This window comes from Propithecus coquereli, unplaced genomic scaffold (genome assembly GCF_000956105.1).
Source record: "Propithecus coquereli isolate 6110/MARCELLA unplaced genomic scaffold, Pcoq_1.0 Scaffold155, whole genome shotgun sequence".
Lineage (NCBI taxonomy): Eukaryota > Metazoa > Chordata > Mammalia > Primates > Indriidae > Propithecus > Propithecus coquereli.
Genome location: NW_012139969.1, coordinates 995,548 through 1,017,278, shown reverse-complemented (window position 1 = coordinate 1,017,278; position 21,731 = coordinate 995,548). Strand labels below are relative to the sequence as shown.

Genomic DNA, 21,731 nt, shown 5'->3' with positions numbered 1-21,731 from the left:
AAAAAAAAAAAAAAGAATGGTAAGTCCACCAAAACAAATGGGAATGCCAAGGAGTCAAGGATATGGGTGGTTGTGAACAACTCAGCTTTAGTGTGTTCAATTTGAGGAGGATGGTAGATACACTGAAATCAAACTTTTTCACTGTGTCTAGACACTTGTGGCTCTGAAATGGCAAGAGGCACATATTAGCAAAGGAGTCACATTAGCACAGACTGATGCAGTTCTGGATGACCAACTGGCAGCTTCATCAAGAACTCAGGTGTCCGGCCATAATTCTCCGGCCCTTAGTTTGAGCTTAAACTCTTAAAGTGCTGGCAACAAGTTGCCAAGAGGCCTTTTCTAGTGGGGTAAGAGTCCAGCCAAGACACCTGTCTTAACAGTACTGCTCAAAAACTCATAATATCACCAATGACCACAACCAAGCTCTTGAGGCCTATGACAACCAGCCACCTGATTATTCAGGCCCAGAAACTCTGAAGGATTCCAAGTTACAGAGACTGATTACTTCTTCCACTCCTTGCACTGGAGGATCTGCTAGAACCCAAGGTTCCCCAAATGAACCGAGTCACTGTCAAGGACATCTGCCTGCTGAGACACAATTTCAGACACTAGGCTCGTTTGCTCTGCTCAATAAAAAACTGTGATACTTGGTGCAGGAGCACAGGTTTATCAGAGTAGAACACCTCCTAGAATGTACTTCCTGGTGTCTCCCTCTGGCTCTCTCTCAGAATGACATCCCTGTAGCACCTGATCTAACCTGTAAACATAGGATGGGTGGGGTGGGAGACTAAGGCAGGAACTATGTGGGTTGGGTCTACGGTATGAGGAGGCAATGAGATGACGACCAGCTCCACTGCAGCAGAGATTCTCTGAGGGAGAAGGATTCTCTTCAGCAGTACAACAGCTGCTGAAGGATGCCTCGCTACCTTCAGGATAAAATTCTTCAGCTGCACTTCTAAACTCCAAGATTTATTTCTTCCTGAATTCCTTTTGAAAACACACACACAGACAAAATCAACACAGATTTCCTGTCCACCTGTTTTGAGATAAAAACACTGCTGGTCAGCTGGGCATGGTGACTCACGCCTGTAATCCCAGTACTTTGAGAGGCCAAGGCGGGAGGATCACTTGAGGCCTGGACTTTGAGACTAGCCTGGGCAACAAAGCAAGACCCTGACTCTACAAAAAATAATTAGCTGGATATGGTGGTGCATGCCTATAGTCCCAGGTACTCGGAAGGCTGAGGCAGGAGAACTGCCTGAGCCCAGGAGTTTGAGGTTGTAGTGAGCTATGATCACATCACTGCACTCTAGCCCAGGCAACAGAGTGAGATCCTGTCATCCGTCTGTCCGTCCGTCCATCCATCCATTCATCCATAAATAAATAAATAAATAACACTGCTGGTCTTAAAAGCCTTAGAATGCTTCTAGAAGGTCTCCTGGTGACAAGAAGCAGAGGAAGACAGCCAAGGCTCAGAGGCAGATAGAATGCCAGCCATGGAAGACAAATGCCAGCCTGGAATGTTGAAAGCCAAACTTGTCCTGAGAGCAAGATACATCCCTACTGAGGCCCAAAGACTTAGCTAGCATGGTGGGAAGAAAGCAGAGCAAAGAAGCAGCACGAACAAACCAACTGCGGCTTCACCAGCTGCTCCCCTTCAGAGCAGGACCCAGAACTGCTTTTACCAAGAGAAATGGGTACGGGTCAGTCGTGCTGGAGCTCAGACTAGAGGACCTCACCCGAGCTTTGACTGGATCCTTTGCAAGACAGTAAACAGTAGCTCTAGTTCAGGTCATCCTCACACATTTGCTGTTCCCTAAATCTCAGCAGACATAGTGTGGAGGTGACAAAGCTGATGGGACAAGTGCAGAGATTCAGTGCCTGCACAACAGCACCCCACTGCCTCTCATCTGGGCTTCTACACACCTGAGGACAGAAGAGGGCTACCTGGTAGAAAACTAATGGTGGAGGTTAAATAGGAAGTCTACCCAAAAGGAAGGCCTCATGAATAGAGAAGAATTTATTGGAACCTAGTGAATGAAGAATATGAGTCACTTTTAAGTCATTCTTAATTAAAGGTGTACTAGAACATCTACCTCCAGCAAAATGGAAATAATCACAAAATGGGGATAACAGTACAACCTCATAGAAATGCCATGAAAATTAAGTGAGATAAGCACATAAAGTGCTTACAGTGGTGCTTACAACATAGTTAATAACCAATGAATGTTAGCTATTATGATTATGATGATGTTGCCTCTCCTGAACCAGGCCCCGACCCTCCTCTTCCTCTAAACCTTGGCCTGCCATATTATATATCTTGCACACATTTCTATTATTTGTATATTTCCACATTTGGTTACACTGTGCTCTAAGCCCCCTGAGGTGATGACCCATGACTTACCCAGAGTATCCAGAACAGGGTCTGGCACAGAGTAGGTATTCAGCACATGTTGATGCTTTGAAATAATCTTACCAAGGCAGCCTTTGCAAATTCACATTTGAAGTCAAGTATTTACTGAATAACAAGTGGGTATTGTGCTAGCTGCTTTTCCACATATTTTCGTTTAGTTGACAAGTATTACCCCACTTTACAGAAAAAGAAACCAGCTCCGTAGCATCTCCTTGGCTACATTCCCCAACTCTCCAGAACCCCCCTCACTAAAGCCCTTAATAACTAGTAACTCCCTTACCTTTCTATCCCTCAATGTAGCAACTTTTCTATTTGCTTTCTCTGGACTTAGCCACATAGTATTGCTGAAGGAAAAAAAAAAAAAAATCACAAAACCACGCAGACTTGGCCCACTGTAGAGTCGTGCACTCTAACTACAACTAGACTCTCAGTGCCATTCTTCCTGCCCCATAGGTTCAACACGTCCGAATCCTCTGGCTCACTCAACCCTTGTCCACCTCATTTCATCCTTCTAGCCTATCAAACTCCCCTCTATCACTTCTCTCACATCTTTGTGTTCCTTTCTATTCAATGGTCCAAGCCCCCAGCACCTTAGGTCCATCATGAACACGACTGGTCTTGCTCTGGTCTCCTCTTTCCCCTCTCTTCCACCCAGAATTCTACCACAAGACCAGTCTTCCTAAAAGAGATTTAGATCATGTCATTTTCCCACCCAAAATCCTTTAGATGTTCCCCATGGCTGAGGGCAAGGACAGCACTGGCACACAATGCCTGCTATGCTCTGGTCCAAAGCTATTTTTAATGCCTTCTACTCCCCCACACAAACCCTCTGCCCTGGCCAAACCTGCTAATGACCGATCTCCCACACAGACCTTTACTCGCACCATTCACCAGCATCTGCCTCGCCTGCCCACGGATATCCTGCTCTTCTCTCTGTCCAAGGAAAGCCTGCCCATGCTTCAAGGCTGCTGTCTGGCTTCTGTCCTGCTCTCACAGCGAAGCCTTCCCTGATCCAGGCTCTAGTACCTCTCCTGCCTCTCGACACCTAGTGCATTTAATGTCCATACTTTCACTGGACTCTGGGCATACGTGGTGTCTTTACATCTCCTACTACGTCTGAATAACTTGAAGGCAAGGGCTTATAGTGACTTACACTAAATAAGCACAGTGTTTTCACTGACTTAAACTGTCTTAAGTATTTCTTTCAGGATATCATGAGTGTTGAGCAAAGATCCTTCTCTGAAGCCTTAACACTTTGCTAAGCAGTGTTCTTTGAGGAGTTCTTACCACTGAACAGAAGGGTGCTCACACACATTGAGCATTTTATATTTAAAATGAGCACACGTGCGTGTGCATTCACATACAGAATCTCTCTTTAAAAAATTTCAAATTATAAGTCTGGATCCAGAGAGATCCCGATCAATCCAGGAGGTGACCACTGGACACCACTATTTAGCAGTGTGGGCCCAAGCTAGAGAAATGTCTGACAGTCTGTGACTGTTGGAGACAGCAGCCCTGCCAAAGGACCCCAAAGGACTTTCCACAGAGAAAAGATTTGGATTAAACAAAGAGCTAGATTTAGCTGCTTCCTGAATGTGTTTTCCCAATCAACAAACCTATCATAATACTGCCTGCCCCCTGGCCTGCCATAGCTGGCAAGGAGTACTGCCAAGAGGAATATGAGTACTTGGTGAATAATGGCTTATATACTATTGACACCACTTAGCATGAAGTCAGTATGCAGGACACCAGCAGCAAGCTGTCAGAATCCTAAATCCCAAGCCATAACCAAATGGGTAATAGACATGTTGTTCTCCTTTTGCTACTCTGCGAATCAGCAGAAAATAAGGTACTTGGCATTCTGGGATACGAATGCCACAAGGTCAGATTGGGGGAGCTATCCAGGCCTCTCCTGTAAACTGCTGATATAAATTGGTCCATTTCTGACAAAGTACGATACTAAAGAGAAAAGACTATACAGACACTCCTCAACTTACAATGGGGCTATATCCCCATAAATCCAATGTAAGCTGAAAATATCATAAGGTGAAAATGCATTTAATACGCCTAACCTACTAAACATCATAGTTTAGCCTAGCCTACCTTAAACATGCTCAGAACATTTACATTAGCCTACAGTTGGACAAAATCATCTGGCAACACAGTCCACTGCAGAGTACTGGCTGTTTACTCTAGTGACCACGTGGCTGACTGAGAGCTGCAGCTCCTGTCACTGTCCAGCAACAGAGAGAGTATCTTATGGCATATTGCTAGCCCAGGAAAGGGTCAAGATTCAAGATTTGAACTACGGTTTCTACTGAATGAGTATTGCTTTCACATCAACCTAAGGTCAAAAAACTGTAAGTCAAACTATTATAAGTTGGAGACCTATCTATAGTCTATTTTGCCATTAAACTGCCATTTCATCTTACACTGAATTTTTCTTTTTATCCACATTCAGAAGAGAAAAGGAGATGTGAGGGGTAAGGTTTAAAAGAGCCTCTACCTCTCTGGGCCTCATGTCTTCATCTATAAAATGAGAAAATTATACTAGGTGATCAAGTAACCTAACACTAACATTTTATGGTCCTAGATTATTTCTCCAAATATTTTAGATAGTCTGCCTTATTCTGATCCTAACATTTGGATAGTAGATCCAATTGGAAAAGTGTCCCCAGCTCTGCATTATCTGAAGAATGCTATGTCTAGATGAGACACATGGAACTGCTAGAGCCAGCTAGTATCAATTTGAGGATGTAGCCAACACTCAGTAAAAACCTGTTTGAGGCTTGTGTCTTGGAACTGGAACAGAGACAAAAATCACCTGCAGGAGAAGCTGCTCAGCAAGACAACTGCTTGCTTGCTCTTTTTCTAGCTCGGTCCCTGCTTGGCAAAGGGACTACATTTCCACTCCTTATCACTGTTAAGGACAAAAACCAGATGGCATGAAGCTGCTGGGCTTCTTGTCCCCTCACTGTCAAGAACCAGTGGAGTGCAACTGGTTGCTATACACAAGCCACCATACCTGAGTTCTTGGCCAAGGAACACATGTGTGGTTTGTAGCATGTTTGTTGATAGTAACTTAAAGGAGAGTAGAGAACTTTTCACTTCTGTCATTAAAAACAAAAGAGGTGTGAAGATCAAGTTGGGGAGGTGGAGTGTGTAGAAGGAAGAAATTTCCACCTCTCCTTTTGTTTACTTTAGCAAATGTTTTCTCAGTTTCTTTTAGATCTGAGAATCCTTCCTGATTCTCACTGTTATTCTCACATTTTAAGCCACTTCACTCCAAGGCAGACCATAATCTTCCCCAATTCAGGAATTTTCCTGCAGTGTGAATAATTTCAGGGACGGTCCATACTGCACAATCCAACAACTTCAGCAGCATCACCCGGACCATGATATGGACAGCTACCAGTAGGAGCAGCTTATTTTACAAATGAGAGCAATAAAAAAGGAAGCAGTCAGAGGTGGATAGTCAGCAGATGTGGGAATAGCACTAGACCTAAAGATAATAACTACCTTTGAGAGGCCTAAAACCAGCAATTTTTAAGCCTGATTCTGAGCTAGGCTGTTTGCCTTTACACATGTAGTAAAAATCAAAGGAGTCTGTCAAGTCACACCGTTACTGCCACTTAAGGAAACTACCCGAGTAAAGAGGCATACCTACCAGAGTGTGCTAGTGAAAGACTGAAACCACTTAGCAGCCTTTTTTAGCCTGAAAGCCTATTTTTTTTTTTTTTAGCACAAGCTACTATACTCAGCAAAACCAAATACAACAGAGCCCTACTGTTGTCTATAAAAGAGCCACGTTTGATTTTCCTCCAAATGCAATTAAGCTGTCTCTATAATTTTCCCTATAACAGCTACCAGCATTCACGATTTATATTCCTATATTCTAAACTTCAAACCAAAATGAAAATATTATACTGAGTTTCTTTGCTAATAAAATGATTATGATTTATTATCATGATTTCCTCTTTAGCTCTTAGGATCATTCAAAAACAATGGTTTTCAAACTGTGATCCAAGAAGCCAAATTAATAATGTGGTTTGGGGGTAGGGATGGGCACAGGGAAGAGGTGAACTGCTTTTCCCACAGCTGCTTTTATCTGCTTCATATGCTGTACATTTGAAAAAAAGGTTCTAATGCAAAGAAAGAAAGAAAGAAGGAAACTTAAACATCACTAAGGAAAGAGAACAGGCCGGGCGCGGTGGCTCACGCCTGTAATCCTAGCACTCCGGGAGGCCAAGGCGGGAGGATTGCTTGAGCTCAGGAGTTCGAGAGCAGCCTGAGCAAGAGCAAGACCCCGTCTCTACTATAAATAGAAAGAAATTAGCCGAACAACTACAAATAGAAACAATTAGCCAGGCACGGTGGCATGTGCCTGTAGTCCCAGCTACCCAGGAGGCTGAGGCAAAAGGATCGCTTGAGCCCAGGAGTTTGAGGTTGCTGTGAGCTAGGCTGACGCCACAGCATTCTAGCCCAGGCAAGAGAGTGAGACTCTGTCTCAAAAAAATAAATAAATAAATAAAAAAAATAAAATAAAAAAAAGGAAAGAGAACCAGACTATCATATACCGATATAACTACCAAGGCACTACTTTATTACATAAAAATTATAACTAGCCAAATTAAACAACCAGGGTTAACAGGAAATTAGGACAGAATGATAAAGAAATATAATTTAATGAATCCCTAATTTTAGCCAATGATTTTAATCATCCATCTTCAAGTGGTTTTGCACCAGCAAATAGTGTAACAGAGTTGAACTTCTGGTGAAAGGTACAGGCAGTAGTAACAGGGAAGCCAAAGTGAAAACAGATCTGATGATTTGAATCTAGATAGCGCCAAAGGCCTTTATTTGCTACTCACAAAACTAGTACTAAATAAAGAGCAGACCAGACCCTGCCAATAAAGGCTATAAATGGACAGGTAGAGAAATTACCCCCCACCGTGGCAGACTGCTGTATTGGCCACAATCCCCAAGAGACACTAATACTGGGCCAGCCACCAAGCCATTTAATTCCTAATGTAAGATTCTGACTCAGAAACAGAGTCTTTTTGTTTCAAGCATAATAGAAAGCGAAGAGCAGCCAGTGGGACGTGGGACGTGGGACCTGGTGCAACTCACCTGTGCAGAACTCCTTGCTCACACTGTGGGGCACTGTGATCCGTCGGTAGACAATGGGCTCGGACTCCAGGATGTTCTCATCGTGGCGGTACCGAGTAGGCCTTTCACTCGGGATGCCCCGGGAACGGGAACCACTTCTCCTTTCATACGTATCTATCTCCTCAAACACAGCCGCCTTGTCAAAAAGGGCCAGGTTCCCTTCAAAATCAAAATCTGTGTCTGGGATCTCCTCAATATCATCCCCGAAGCACTCATCATCTTTATTCTTCATTTGACCGTTCTTTAAACCACTTTTCTTTGGAGTTGCCTGATTTGGGTGCCTGCTACTAGATGACCCTGGAGAAAGAACAGGGACTAAAGTCAGTGAGCCCACAGAAAGTGCTCAGTGGAAGTGGACAATACAGTACATTAGTTGTCTGCAGAGAATGTTCCAGGAACCAAAGTGAAGATGGTAAAGGTAAGCTATTTCTAAATCATATTAAATAGCACAAACCACACTTCTCATGTGGATAATAGATTTTACTTACTCAAACAACTAGTTAATGAATATGAAGTAAGAAGCACTCCTGGAAATCTTAACCACTTCTGCCCTTTATAAGGAAACTGGTAATAACTGAAGCTTTTCTGACAACTTACTATCAAGAAAAGAAGTGGAGGCTGGGCGCGGTGGCTCACGCCTGTAATCCTAGCACTCTGGGAGGCTGAGGCAGGTGGATCACTCAAGGTCAGGAGTTCGAGATCAGCCTGAGCAAGAGCGAGACCCTGTCTCTACTAAAAATAGAAAAAATTAGCCGGGTGACTAAAAATAGGGGAAAAAAAAATTAGCTGGACATGGTAGTACATATCTGTAGTCCCATCTACTTGGGTGGCTGAGGCAGGAGGATTGCTTGAGCCTAGGAGTTTGAGGTTGCTGTGAGCTAGGCTGATGCCATGACACTCTAGCCCAGGCAACAAAGCAAGACTCTGTCTCAAAAAACAAAACAAAACAAAAACAAAAATACAGGGATGCTGCTGCTAAATATCCTATAATGCACAGGGCAGTCCCCCACAACAAAAAATTATCTGGCCCCAAATGTTAATAGTACTGAGCTTGAGAAACTCTGCTAAAGATGATACACTGAAAGACATGATCTCTTTTCTCCTTCTGAAGAATGTTATGTCTAGATGAGACACATGGAACTGCTAGAGCCAGCTAGTATCAATTTGAGGATGTAGCCAACACACAAGGAGAGTTTCAGAGAAATAAGGTTAAAGCCCTGATTATACTATATTTGCAAATGACAACCTCTGGATGTACTGTGATATAATTTCTTTATTATTTAAGCCACTGAGTAGGATTTTCTATTATTCACAGCCAGAGCATCCTGACATAATCTAGCTAGCTAGTACTTTTAACTATTACCATGAGCTTTTCCATGAAGATTACTTAATTCTTATAACATCTTGTGGTATTATAAGGTACTAGGGAATCATGAAAATACTTTAAGATGGTTATTATTGTCTAGAGTCATTTACTTGCGTAGAGCAAAGGAAGAAAGACAGTCAAGACTCCCACCATTTGTAATCCTACAGAACCTTTGCAGCTGACACCATCTTAGGCTTTGATATACATATTATTTCGATTTTTCTTCTGAACAACCTGATTAAAATTATCATTCTACAAATGAGGAAACTAAGGGTGAGAGGTGAAGTAGCCTGCTCCAGATTTATACTGAGTTAGGATCTGAACTTTGTAGGATTCCAAATTCTACAGTTTTCCCAGATAAAAACGTGGAAATAGGAGTAGGGAAACCATGTAGCTCTGACAGACTTAGGCAAAGTTAAAAGTACAGAGAGTATCATGTCTAGAAAATGAGCACACAAGGCAAAAATCAAACGACATGCAGTATAGCGCAACAGTAAAAGAAGGAATTCAAAGGCAATAGGAAACAAGTATTCCTTTTTAAAAAATAACTTTTAATAGAAGTTCATAATAGGTAATGCACAGAATATATAGAAAATTGCAAATATTCACATGACATTTTTATGTATTTCCTTTTAGTAAAAAATTTGCATCTATCTTATGAAGTTTGATATCCTGCTTTCTTGTTTAGGAGAATCTTCCTGTTTCATAAAATAATTCTTCAAATACTGGATCTTACTTTTTATGACTGTATAAATTATAGATTATACCATATAGATCATCCCTACTGATGAACTTTTAAGCTATTTCTCATTTTTGCTGTTACAGACTCAGCTGAAACATACTCTTTGCCTACTGCTGCAGAAAAATCACTCCCATCTGACTACTTATGACAATGTGGGTACCAATGACCTAGCACTTACACCACACTATCTGCTTCATTCTGTGGTTAGTCTGTGTTCTTGCTCTAACTCCCCAAGGAGCTTATAAGACAACAGAGGGCAGGAATGACATCATTCATACCTGTCACCCAATACTATGCCTGGCAAGCATAAATACACAAATGTCTGAATTAATAAATAAAACAGCCTATAAAATAAGCAAAACAAAACAAAAAACACCAAACAAAAGTTAAAAGTTTAAAAAGAGGTTGTAACAGAAAGGGCAATTTTAGATTAACTGTAAGAAAGAAAGGGAGCCATCAAAAATTATGCCAGTTTGTTGCGTGACTGAAACATAACAGGAAGATGAAGCTGTTGACAATAAAACGAGGGGGAGTATGAGGCAAGGCCTTCAGAGGAAAAAAGTTCAGTCATGTCCAATATAAACCAACAATGAACTATCCGGGAACTATCATGATGACAGATGAAAATGAGCAATTGATCACTGAAAGAGAAGACAGGGTAAAAGAAACAAAATGAGAAATCGTTCCCATTGAGATGAAACCCTGAGCTCCAGAACCCAGATGACAGATCAAGAATAAAGCTCAGAGGAAAAGGGATACAGACATTGCTAAAGAGGAACAGGCAGAGGCACAGAAAAAGCTGTAGGAGAAAATAGAAAAGAACCGAGACTTCAAAGACCCCAAAACTCTATAGCTAGTTCGAAAGTCCCAAAAGACACTGGTATAAGGCCAGTTATCTAGTGCTAAAGTCTGCGTTATGCAAAAATCATCAGCTGCTTCTCCCACAACTAGCCCAGTGTTTATTATCACTAAATGCTGGGCTAATACTAATATGAAAGTGTTCAGAAGCACAGGTTGAGCATCCCTAATCCAAAAAGCTCTAAAATTGAAAAATTTTTGAGTGCTGACACGATGCTCAAAAAAATGTTCACTGGAGCATTTTGGATTTCAGATTTTCCGATTAGGGATGCTCAAACTAGTATGTATTCTGCAAATATTCCAAAATCTGAAAAAATCCAAAATCAAGATACTCCTAGTCCCAAGCATTCTGGATAAGGGATACTCAACCTGTATTTGGGGGGAGAGGGTACAGTGTGGAAATGAAACTTTCGGCTCAGATTTTTTAAAGAAATGGCTAATAAACGGTACCCACTTCGTATCATGCCAGATAATGAAGAACTAATGAAAAGCAAAGAAAAAGAGCTGTAAAGCTCTTTCTCAGCACATTGACAAAGTGCCCCACTATAAAGACTAACAGGATTCACAGTGGGAGATGCCCTAAATCTGCCCCAATGGTGCTGGGCACTGGTCATCACCATTTTTGGCTCTGCTGCATGACTCTACAAATATAACTTGCAACCAAAAACAGAGCTGTGGTTTTTAGAAGGTTTCAGGTATTTTCTTGTGCTCCTCTGAACGTAGGACCTTCTAATCATTCATTTGAGAAATACACACTAAGGACTAGCTACGTTCCAAACACTCAGGAAAGCAAGAGTGAGAAATATTTCCAAGACAAAGTACTGACACCACACGTTAGCAAGAGAATGCAAAATAAATGAAAGGCAGGCTAATATGCTCAGTTGTCTCTTATTCTTCCCTTTTCTCACACTTTAACACAAATATTAGTAAGTTCTGGGTGAATAAGTTGTTGCAATACTTGGCTTACTTAGCCCAAAGGGCCTTGGCTCTGCATTAAACTGGCCTTTGGCCCCTGGGGGAGAAAAGTACTTCCCTTGGAAAAGATAAACAGTCCTTCCCAGATTTCTTTACCTTTCAACTACAAGGGCCAAGCATGTGTTAAGACTAGAGGTTGGCTGCCTTCCTGTGCCATTTTTTTTTGCCAGCCTTTGGCACGGAGGCCCTTTGGCCAGGACAATATGTGACAAACCCATGTTGTGTAATCCTGAGTGCCACTTATTTATTGGTTTTTGTCACACACAGACTGTAAAGGGGAACTCTGTCCTGCAGTTAACACGATAAAGGGTACCTGAAGGTCAAACTACAAACGTTTTAGTGCCAGATTCCAATGGGCATCATGAGAAGGTGGCTGAGAATATCTGGGACCTCTTTTCAACTCCCAAATTCTAGGCCCTGGGTTTTAAAGTCTGTTAAGATATATGAAGCACATCCAAGGAGGTTAAGAAGTCAAAAGAACCTCAGTAGGACCATAAAAACTTGGCAAAAAAACTTCTGGGCCAGGCATGGTGACTCACGCCTATAATCCTAGCAATCTGGGAGGTCAAGGCAGGAGGATCGCTTGAGCTCTGGAGTTTGAGAACAGCCTGAGCAAAAGCGAAAACCTGTCTCTACTAAAAATAAAAAGAAATTAGCCAGACAACTAAACAATAGAAAAAATTAGCCACGTGTGGTGGCGCATGCCTACAGTCCCAGCTACCCGGGAGGCTGAGGCAGGAGGATCGCCTGAGCCCAGGAGTTTGAGGTTGCTGTGAGCGAGGCTGATGCCACGGCACTCTAGCCCAGGCAACAGAGCAAGATTCTGTCTCAAACAAAAATAAATAAATAACTTCTGACCTCAGAGGGTAGGATCATTGTTACACTGGACTATTAAAGCCCAACTGTACTGTAACAAGATAATATCCAACATTTTTCAATTTAAAAAGTTCAATTCCACTTCCTCATTTCTCTCCACCTCTAGAAACAAAGGAAAATCAGTATCAAGCGGAGGCAATGTCATGCCTATGGGACCACCCTACCTATATGTAAATGAGCTAAAGGCCAGCTATATACTTTCATGATCAATAGGCAAAAGAGCCTTAACTCAACATTAAATTTTTATTCAACTGCATGTAGCCAGCGATTACACTCAAGTTTATAGACTGAGATTTCAGAGAAGGGTAGATTTCATCTGCCCCTCACGGTCACCATTTTTAGCTCTGACATGAGATTTCACAAATATGAATTGTACCCAAACAAAGACCTATATCCCTAACAAGCCTTAATTGGTTTCCCTCTGCTCCCTGGGACTGATGTTCATCTACCTGATAAATATTCTCAGTGGTAATACAAACTATACTTTAAACCCACCCCTGCCTCCAAGCCAAGTGAAGAGATTAAAATCTGCTTGAGCTAAATCTCTCATCAATGTTGGATTACATAACTAGAACCAACTAATCCCTCAACTCCTCAACTGCCAACCTTGAAAGGACACTTAACAGCCAGAACTGAAGAGAGATTATATTCCTACAGTTCCTTCTATCTACCAGTCTCAACATCAATGTATATGTATAAGAGAAAATTCTAAGGCAGACCTTTCTACTCATCTTACAGGACTCAATGAGCAGATAAATAAATGTAATTCTACCATCTACCAGAAATCAATTCTAAGCCACATCTCATCATCAAATTCCCAGGCCACAGACATTTTCCACACTAACCTGGATTCAAAAGAAATTCCCTAAAAGAGAATAACATTTTACTACCCCATGATCCCTTTACGTTACTTATGTACAGTTAACAATCTAGGAAAAGGAAATTGACCAAACAGCGAAAGCAGAAAAATATCACCTAGATATTTGTGAATGACAATAAACCCACTTTTTAACATATCAGAGTGACTTATTACAGGTCAAGTATAATAAATTACTCATTCTGAAGTTCAAAAGAATTGCTATAATTGGTTAATGGGAACAAAAAAACAGAAACAAACAGAAACAGAAACAAAAAACAGAAACAAAAACAAAAAACAGAAACAGAAACAAAAAAACAGAAACAAACTAATAGTCTTACCAAAACATCCAGCAATTGCTCTCCTTGGTACTCACACAACTGATCTGAAAATTATGTTCACACAAAAACCTGCACACAAATGTTTATAGCAGTTTTATTCATAATCACTAAAAGCTGAAAGCAACTAAGATATCCTTTAATAGATGAATAAACAAACTGATACATCCATACAATGGAATATTATCCAACAATAAAAAGAAAGGAGCTATTAAGCCACAAAAGACATGAATGAATCTTAAATGTATATATTTAAGTGAAAAAAGTTAGTCTGAAAAGGATACATACTACAGTATGATTTTAATTATGTGACATTTAGGAAAAGGCAAAATTACAGAGATGATTAAAAAGATCAGTTGTCAGGAGGAAGTAGGGAGGGAAGAGAGGGAGAGTTGAACAGGTAAAGCACAGAAGATTGTTTAGGACAGTGGAACTGTTCTGTATAACATTTTAATGACAGATACATGACACTACGTATTAGTCAAAACTCACTGAACTTAACAGCACGAAGAGTGAGCCTTAATGTATGTAAATTTAAAAAAATCATTTAGGAAGTTAGGGGAATCCCAGGATGGATGCAGAATATGACAAAACGATTTGTATTGTATTACAATATATGAAACAAGTCAATGAAGGGGGTGGGAGACCTAAGTAACTCGGGAAATGAATGGAGTCTGTAAGATGAAAGGCCAAAGGAACTGTGCGTAAGCACTATATTCTATTTGATAGTCTCCCATGGGGGTGGGGGATATAAGTTCATAATTCTTATATCACTACATATGTATACTGGAACTGAATAATTATATAAATGGATGACAGGCCAGGCACGGTGGCTCACACTTGGAATCCCAGCACTTTGGGAGTCCAAGGTGGGAGGATAGCTTGAGGCCAGGAGTTCAAGACCAGCCTGGGCAACATAGCGAGACCCCATCTCTACAAACAATAAAATAATTAGCTGGGCATGGTGGTACATGCCTGTAGTCCCAGCTACTCAGAAGGCTGAGATAGGAGGATCCCTTGAGCACAGGAGTCTGAGGCTGCAGTGAGCTATGATCGCACCATTGCACTCCAGTCTGGGTGACAGAGGAAGTTTTTAAAAAAAACTTTTAAAAAATGGATGACAGTTGGTGGGAGACAGGTTTCTCACTGTTGGAGTGAGAGGTTACAGATAAGCAAAAGGAGAAAGCTAGAATGATCCATGTGGTAATGGATTAAAGTTGGAGACATTAGTAAGAACTCATACTTAGCACAGTACAGTATACATGGTTACATACAGAAATATTTACAGATATGTGTATACACACTGGTTAAGTAAACACACATATATTTTCTTGTTGTCAGCTATAAGGGTGACACCCAGTAGCAATCAGCACACCAAATGTGCCCAGATCTGGGCTTCTAATACCAGTCTCCAATAAAAGGAGACATGACTGATTTTAGGGCTAGGGCAGAAAATATAGAAGATAAGACTCAAGTACAAGCCTGGCGTGGTGGCTCACGCCTGTAATCCTAGCACTCTGGGACACCGAGGTGGGAAGATCGCTTGAGGTCAGGAATTCGAGACCAGCCTGAGCAAGAGCAAGACCCCGTCTCTACTAAAAACTAGAAAAAATTAGCTGGGAAACTAAAAATAAAAACAAAAAATTACCTGGGAGTGGTGGTGAGTGCCTGTAGTCCAAGCTACTTGGGAGGCTGAGGCAGAAGGATCACTTGAGCCCAGGAGTTTGAGGTTGCTTGTGAGCTAGGCTGACACCACAGCACTCTAGTCTAGGCAACAGAGCCAGATTCTGTCTCAAAAAAAAAAAAAAAAAAAAGGACTCAAGTACAACCTATAGTCCCAACTACTCAGGAGGCCAAAGCGGGACTACTTGAGGTCAGGAGTTTGAGACCAGCCTGAGCAACATAGCAAGACCTCATCTCTACAAAAAAATAAAAAAATTAGCCAAGTACAATGGTGCACGCCTGTAGCTCCAGATACTCGGGAGGCTGAGGCAGGAGGATCAACCGAGTCCAGGACTTTCAGGTTGCAGTGAGCTATGATGACACCACTGCATTCTAGCCTGGCACATGGGAAAGAGCTCCCAATGAAAGATCAAAGCTGAGAAAATTTGGGTACCAAAATAAAGTAATATCGAATTATAAGCCAAAGTATAAAATAAATACCCTAAGTCCATACTGATATAAATAAACAACTGAATAAATAAACAAACAGGGGAGAAGAGATAAATCTCTGGTGCAGGAGAATTCTAAATAATTTATGTTGATACTGTGCCCTCAAGGAGAAAGGGAGCATAATTCCTCACTCCTTGGGTATGAGCTGCACACAGTGACATCCTTCCAAACAGTACAGTATGTACAGGAAGAAGAAAGAGTCACTTTATGGAGGAAAAATTTGACAAATACTACCTCAGCCAAGTGATCAAGGTCATAAACCATGGTGATAGTACATACCTTTGATACAATGTGATGAAAATGATACTTTACCTCTGTGGTCTTCCTTCCAAAACCACATGACCCCAGTCTAATCATGTGAAAAATATCAGACAACACCAACTGAGGAGCATTCTACAAAATGCCAGTACCCATAAAAACCGTCAAGGTCATCAAAAACAAAGAAAGTCTGAGAAAGTGTCAGAGCCAACCAGAGGCATGATACTAAATGTAACATGATAGGCTGGATGGGATCCTGGAACAAGGACATCAGGTAAAAAGTAGGGCAATCTGAATAAAATATGGACTTTATTTTATAACAATGTATCAATGTTGGTTCACTAATTATAACAAATGTACCATGACAATGTAAGATGTTAATAACAGGTTAAAAATATGCAGGAAAAATAAATATAAATTGCTAATAAGGGTCATCTTCAAATGCATACAAGATTATAAACTGCTTAAATATTTGCACTTTTAACAAGTTAATTTTTGGCAAAGAAAAATGACTTTTTTAAAAGAGAGAATAAAGCAAAACACAGAAGGTTAAAGTATAAACAGAAAGAGTCATTTTCTATATCCAAACATTCTATCAGTTTTTCTAAGGACACAAAACAAGTAACAACTGAATTTCAGTCTCAAGTTTTTAGTCACTATCAATTCTGATAGTGGTTCTCATGCACTGAAAAAAATGGCCTTGAAATACATTTTTAAAAAAAAAAAAACAAAAACCTTTAATTTCAATCATTTATTCACTTGAATCAGGCATTTGCAAACCTTAAAATGTTAGTGCCTGACACAGATGTTACACCACTAACTAGAATTCACAGGGCACACAAAAACCTCACTACAATGTCACCGGGACTACAGCTTGAGATGCAACAATGGCAGCAAGCAGTATCTGGAATTTTTTGTAATAAACTCCCTGAAGGTGGGTTCTAGAGAGATCTAGCTCACTTTAAATGCTGCCTTTTAGAATGTAATGCCACAGCATTACTCTAGCTGATAAGTTAATATGACTTAATGAATACTCACTTAAAATTCCTAACATTCTGCCATTATCTGAGTACAAAACCACCTAAGTAAAAATTTTTGTCAATAGTCTGTTATTTAGAAGCAATTTTTTAAAACAACATTTGTATTCATTTAAGGAACACAACAGAGTAACATTATTTTAGTGAATATATTAAAGAGCATAACAGGTTAACTGTGGGCTATCATCAACCAATGGTATTCAACAATGTGTCAGCACCATACAAAACTGGGCAGCAACACACACCAGTACATGCACTCTTTGATCTGCCAGTAGGGACAGTAAATACAGCCAATTTTAAATTGTTGGTCTGTCAGAAAACGAAAGATCACAGAGGTGTCTAAGCCAGTCTCCTCCTCTCCTCTGAGGATGGGAGTCAAATCATAAGAAGAAAGTTACACAAGAATCCCCGGAACAGCCCAAGTGCAAGTTCAACTCAGATATCACTACCACCATCAGCAACTGAATTTGCTTTTTTCATCTTTTTTTTTTTTTTGAGACAGAGTCTTGCTCTGTTTCCTGGACTAGAGTGCCGTGGCGTCAGCCTAGCTCACAGCAACCTCAAACTCCTGGGCTCAAGCGATCCTCAGTGTCCTGAGTAGCTGGGACTACAGGCATGCGTCATCATGCCCGGCTAATTTTTTATATATATATTTTTAGTTGTCAAGCTAATTTCTTTCTATTTTTTTAGTAGAGGTGGGGTCTCGCTCTTGCTCAGGCTGGTCTCGAACTCCTTAGCTCAAAGGATCCATCTGCCTTGGCCTCCCTGAGTGCTAGGATTACAGGCATGAGCCACCGCGCCCAGCCAGTGACTGAATCTGAAACATCACTATTGGTCTCAACAAACTGTGCAGACTTTTCCTGAAGGACGTGAAGTGGTGGCGGAGGGCAGGAAGCTCGTGTGCATCTCTAACAACTTATTTCCTTTCCCTTAACATCTCGAACAACTAGCCCTGGAATAAGAGAACCATGTCAAATTTTTGTGAAGCTCTGCCAGCATCCTTTTTTATTAGAGTAATAAAGGAATTGTTTAAAGAGCAGTAGTAGATAAGAGCTTACAGCCCTGAAAAATGAGGTCAAGAAGAAATATCAACTTGACCCTACTTACAGGAGTTGTGCCGACGGCGGAAACCTTTGGACTGACTCAAGGATTCCATGTGTCTGTCCACATAGCTCTTTGAGCACTGTTGCTGCTGGGGTGAAACGGCAACATCTTGGCTCTTCACATCTGTCCTCTTAGGAATGTTCTGAGGGGCACTGCTGGAAGAGGTTGGCTTCTTGACCAACTTGCCCGTGCCGTTCTGATTGATACCCACTTGGTATCCAACACCAGAGGGGCCTAATTCTGCCTGATGAAGGTCTCCAAAATGTTGGTTGTCTCCAGGACCTGGTATCTCCAGGATTTTTAATTCTGTAATGTCACCTGCCCTGAAATACACAAATGAGTCCAAGTCTCAAAATTATAATAGTGATAGAAACAATGAAAATGGGATCAATAGCAAACAGATAACTCCTTTGTAGGACTGCATTTCATACGAGAGGCAAAAACTAGGAAAGGCAGCTGTGCATTTACAGACAGGGCTTAGCCACCAACATCCAACTGATCCCAGTACCTTTAAAAAGAGACTACTGTTAACAACAAAACAAAGATATCTTGAATTTAAGATGACTTGTGGGATATATTACTATCTTAGATTTCTAGAACATGTAACGGCTTTTTTTTTTTTTTCCACTTTTTCACTCACCCATTCAATAGGCATATATATAATACTTGCTTACTATGTAGTAAGCCCTGTGCCAGGACAGGGCATATAGAAATGAAAACCGACATGTACCCACAAGGAATTCACAGTCTGGTGAGTGGAAAAGTACACAATCAACTGATAGTGTTAAATGCTCTGACAGAGGTGTACACAGGGGACCAGAAAGCCCAAAAGCAAAATATTTAAGTTAGTTTGGGGGAGGTGGATATGATATTTAAGCTAAGTCTGGCCAAGGGCAGGGGGCTAAGAGTCGGCCAAGAAGAGGAGAGTAGGGAGAAAGGCATCTCAGGCAAAGGTTCAGATTGAGAAAATGTGGCCTATGTGAGTAACTGCAAATGTTACAGTGTTACTTCAAGGAAAGGATGCTTGTGGAGGGCCATCAGAAAGCAAGGCGGCAGCTGACGCCATTTTGGCCTCAGCCCATCTGCACGCAGACGTTAAAATAAAAAACAAAAAAACAAAGTAAGGCTGCAGAGGTAACCAGGAGCCAGATCATGATCACAATGGATTTTTCTGGTGGCTATCAGAAAAGTGGAGAAACCAGAGGCAGCGGTACCAGTTAAGAGACCAAGCAAGAAATAAGAGGGGCTGAACTGGGCAAGTGACAATACAAAGGGAGAAGGGAGAATGGACCGAAAGACATTTGGAATCCATAGGATTTAATGACTAACTGAACGGGAAGATTAAAGAAGAGTTTATGATGATTCCTAAGTTTCTACCTCAGGGGAAAGGTGTATTAGTCATCAATAATTGGTAGACCTTTGCAGAAAGAAATCTGTAGGTACACATAATGAGATCAGCTCTGAAAATCTTGAATTTAAGATATCTTGTGGGCAGCTGGGTACAGTGGCTCACAACTATAATCCCAGCACTTTGGGAGGCCAAGGCAGAAGGATCACTTGAGGCTAAGCACTGAAGACCAGCCTGGGCAACATAGTAAGACTCGTCTCCACAAAATTTTTTTTTAAAAAATTAGCCAGGCACGGTGGCACACGCCTAAAGTCACAGGAGGCCGAGGTGGGAGGAATCCTTGAGCCCAGGCTCTTGAGGCTGCAGTGAATTATAATCAAACCATTGCATTCCAGCCTAGGCAACAGAGTGAGACCCTGTCTCTTTCAAAAAAAAAAAAAAAAAAAGATATCCTGTGGAGTATCCAACTGGAAATGACCAGTAGACAATTAAAATCTCTGGAGCTCAGACAATGAACCTAAATTAAAGATAAAGATTTAAGGTCTCATTAATGTATAAGATGGTACATATGAGATTGTCTAGAGAATAAAAACTGAGAAAAGAACCAGTGAAAAGAACCCTAATTCAATCTTAAGAGGTGAGTAGAAAAAAAAAAAGAACCAAAAAAAGAAACGGAATGGAGAAATATGTGGAATACATGCAAAGAAAACCCAAAGAGGTAACACAGAAACTAAGAGAACTAAGAGAAGAGAGTACTTCAAGAGTCAAGGAGCATTCAAGTAAGATTAGAATTGAGACACTGACATTGAATTTGGGAACTAGGTCATCTGTAACCCTGGCAAGAGCTAATTCAGCAAGATGATAAAGTTAGAAAAAGATAAAAAAGATAATGGTGGGGGATAAGAAGGGACTAGAGAAAGAAGCCACAAAAGGGAGTGAAGGCAGACTATTTTGCTCTGAAAAGCACCGTAGGTGTAAAGGGAAGAGAAATGAAAGGGCAATACCTAGTGGCAAATGCCAGGTTGAGTGGAGAGGGACGTTTTTAATATGGGGGGCCTGGGAATGTTAGAATGCAAAGAGAAAAGAAGCAGTATAAAGACTGAAACTGAAAACACTAAAGAGATGAAGTAAGGTCTGAAAGGAAGTACGAAAGGATAACACCTAAAGCCTACATGATAAGGTTAGCCCTGAACACAAGGGGTGTTTCTTTTCTTGAGACCGCAGAGGAGGTAAGCAGTTAAGAATGAATGGGTATACCCAGAAAAGGTCCCGTGTGGGTATGTGTAGGAACTGAATTGCTCCGAAAATCAAGGAAGCTCTTACTTGACAATCTCTTTTTTTTTTGGTACCTAAGAATGGAAGGCTGTCTGCTAAACTCATGAAAAGAGGAGTATGCAGACACAAGTGAACCTGAGATCTTTTGGCAAATACTAAGAAAAAAACTTTCCTGTAACTAAGGACTTTAGCTACTGGCTACAATGTGTTTCTGGGGATAAATCATAATACAAATCTACAAAGAGAGACATATTTACACAGGTTAAAAAATTAATAAGGAACTTAGATGTGAGAAAGCACAAATAATATAAAACTGAGAAAGAAAATCTAAAACCATTAAAGAAAAAGAAAGGTTATTCTGATTTGACCTAATTAAATAATATAATATTGCATGCTTGACAGAGATAAGAAAAAGGTTTCACAAATCCTGAATCGCTGGCTGAAAGCTAATTACAACACAAAGTCTCTGCTAAGAACAGGAGCTGGATTGTTAAGACCTAAGACTGCAAAATCTCACACCTGGCAAGACTCTACTCAAAAGCAAGAGAATACTGGCAATCAGACCTCCAATCAAGCTCCACAGACCACCAGGTTGGATTTGGAAGAATCAGTCAGGACACTCACCTGAAGGTGACTTCTGGCACAAGACACTTCACTCCATTGTGGAAAGGCCGGGTGAGAGAAATGGTCTGGCTGACCTGATCTACTGCTGACACTCTTCCCTGATAGACACCCAAGCTATCTCCACAGTTGATGGACACAATACTGCCGAGCCAATCTGTAGCCATATTTCAAAAGTGAGACCACCGTGAAGACAGGTACCTTGAGGAACAGACAAACCTTTAATTAAATTCAGCAAATATTATGTCACGCTCTGTACCAAGTGTTGGTTAATGAGACATATTCTGCCACATCTTGACCTGAGGTAATAAACCACAAAAAAA

General features: G+C 41.0%; 1 protein-coding gene across 1 annotated transcript in view; it reads right to left on the bottom strand.

Moving 5' to 3' along the window:
• Positions 1 to 21,731, bottom strand: part of EDC3 (enhancer of mRNA decapping 3) — a 77,964-nt gene that overhangs the window by 23,788 nt on the left and 32,445 nt on the right. The window contains exons 2-4 of the mRNA XM_012640596.1: positions 21,412 to 21,609; positions 18,168 to 18,487; positions 7,544 to 7,879 (exon numbers count right to left, since the gene is read on the bottom strand). Coding sequence (XP_012496050.1) covers positions 7,544 to 7,879; positions 18,168 to 18,487; positions 21,412 to 21,575 — 820 coding nt within the window. The 5' untranslated portion in view covers positions 21,576 to 21,609. The remainder of the gene's footprint in view (positions 1 to 7,543; positions 7,880 to 18,167; positions 18,488 to 21,411; positions 21,610 to 21,731) is intronic.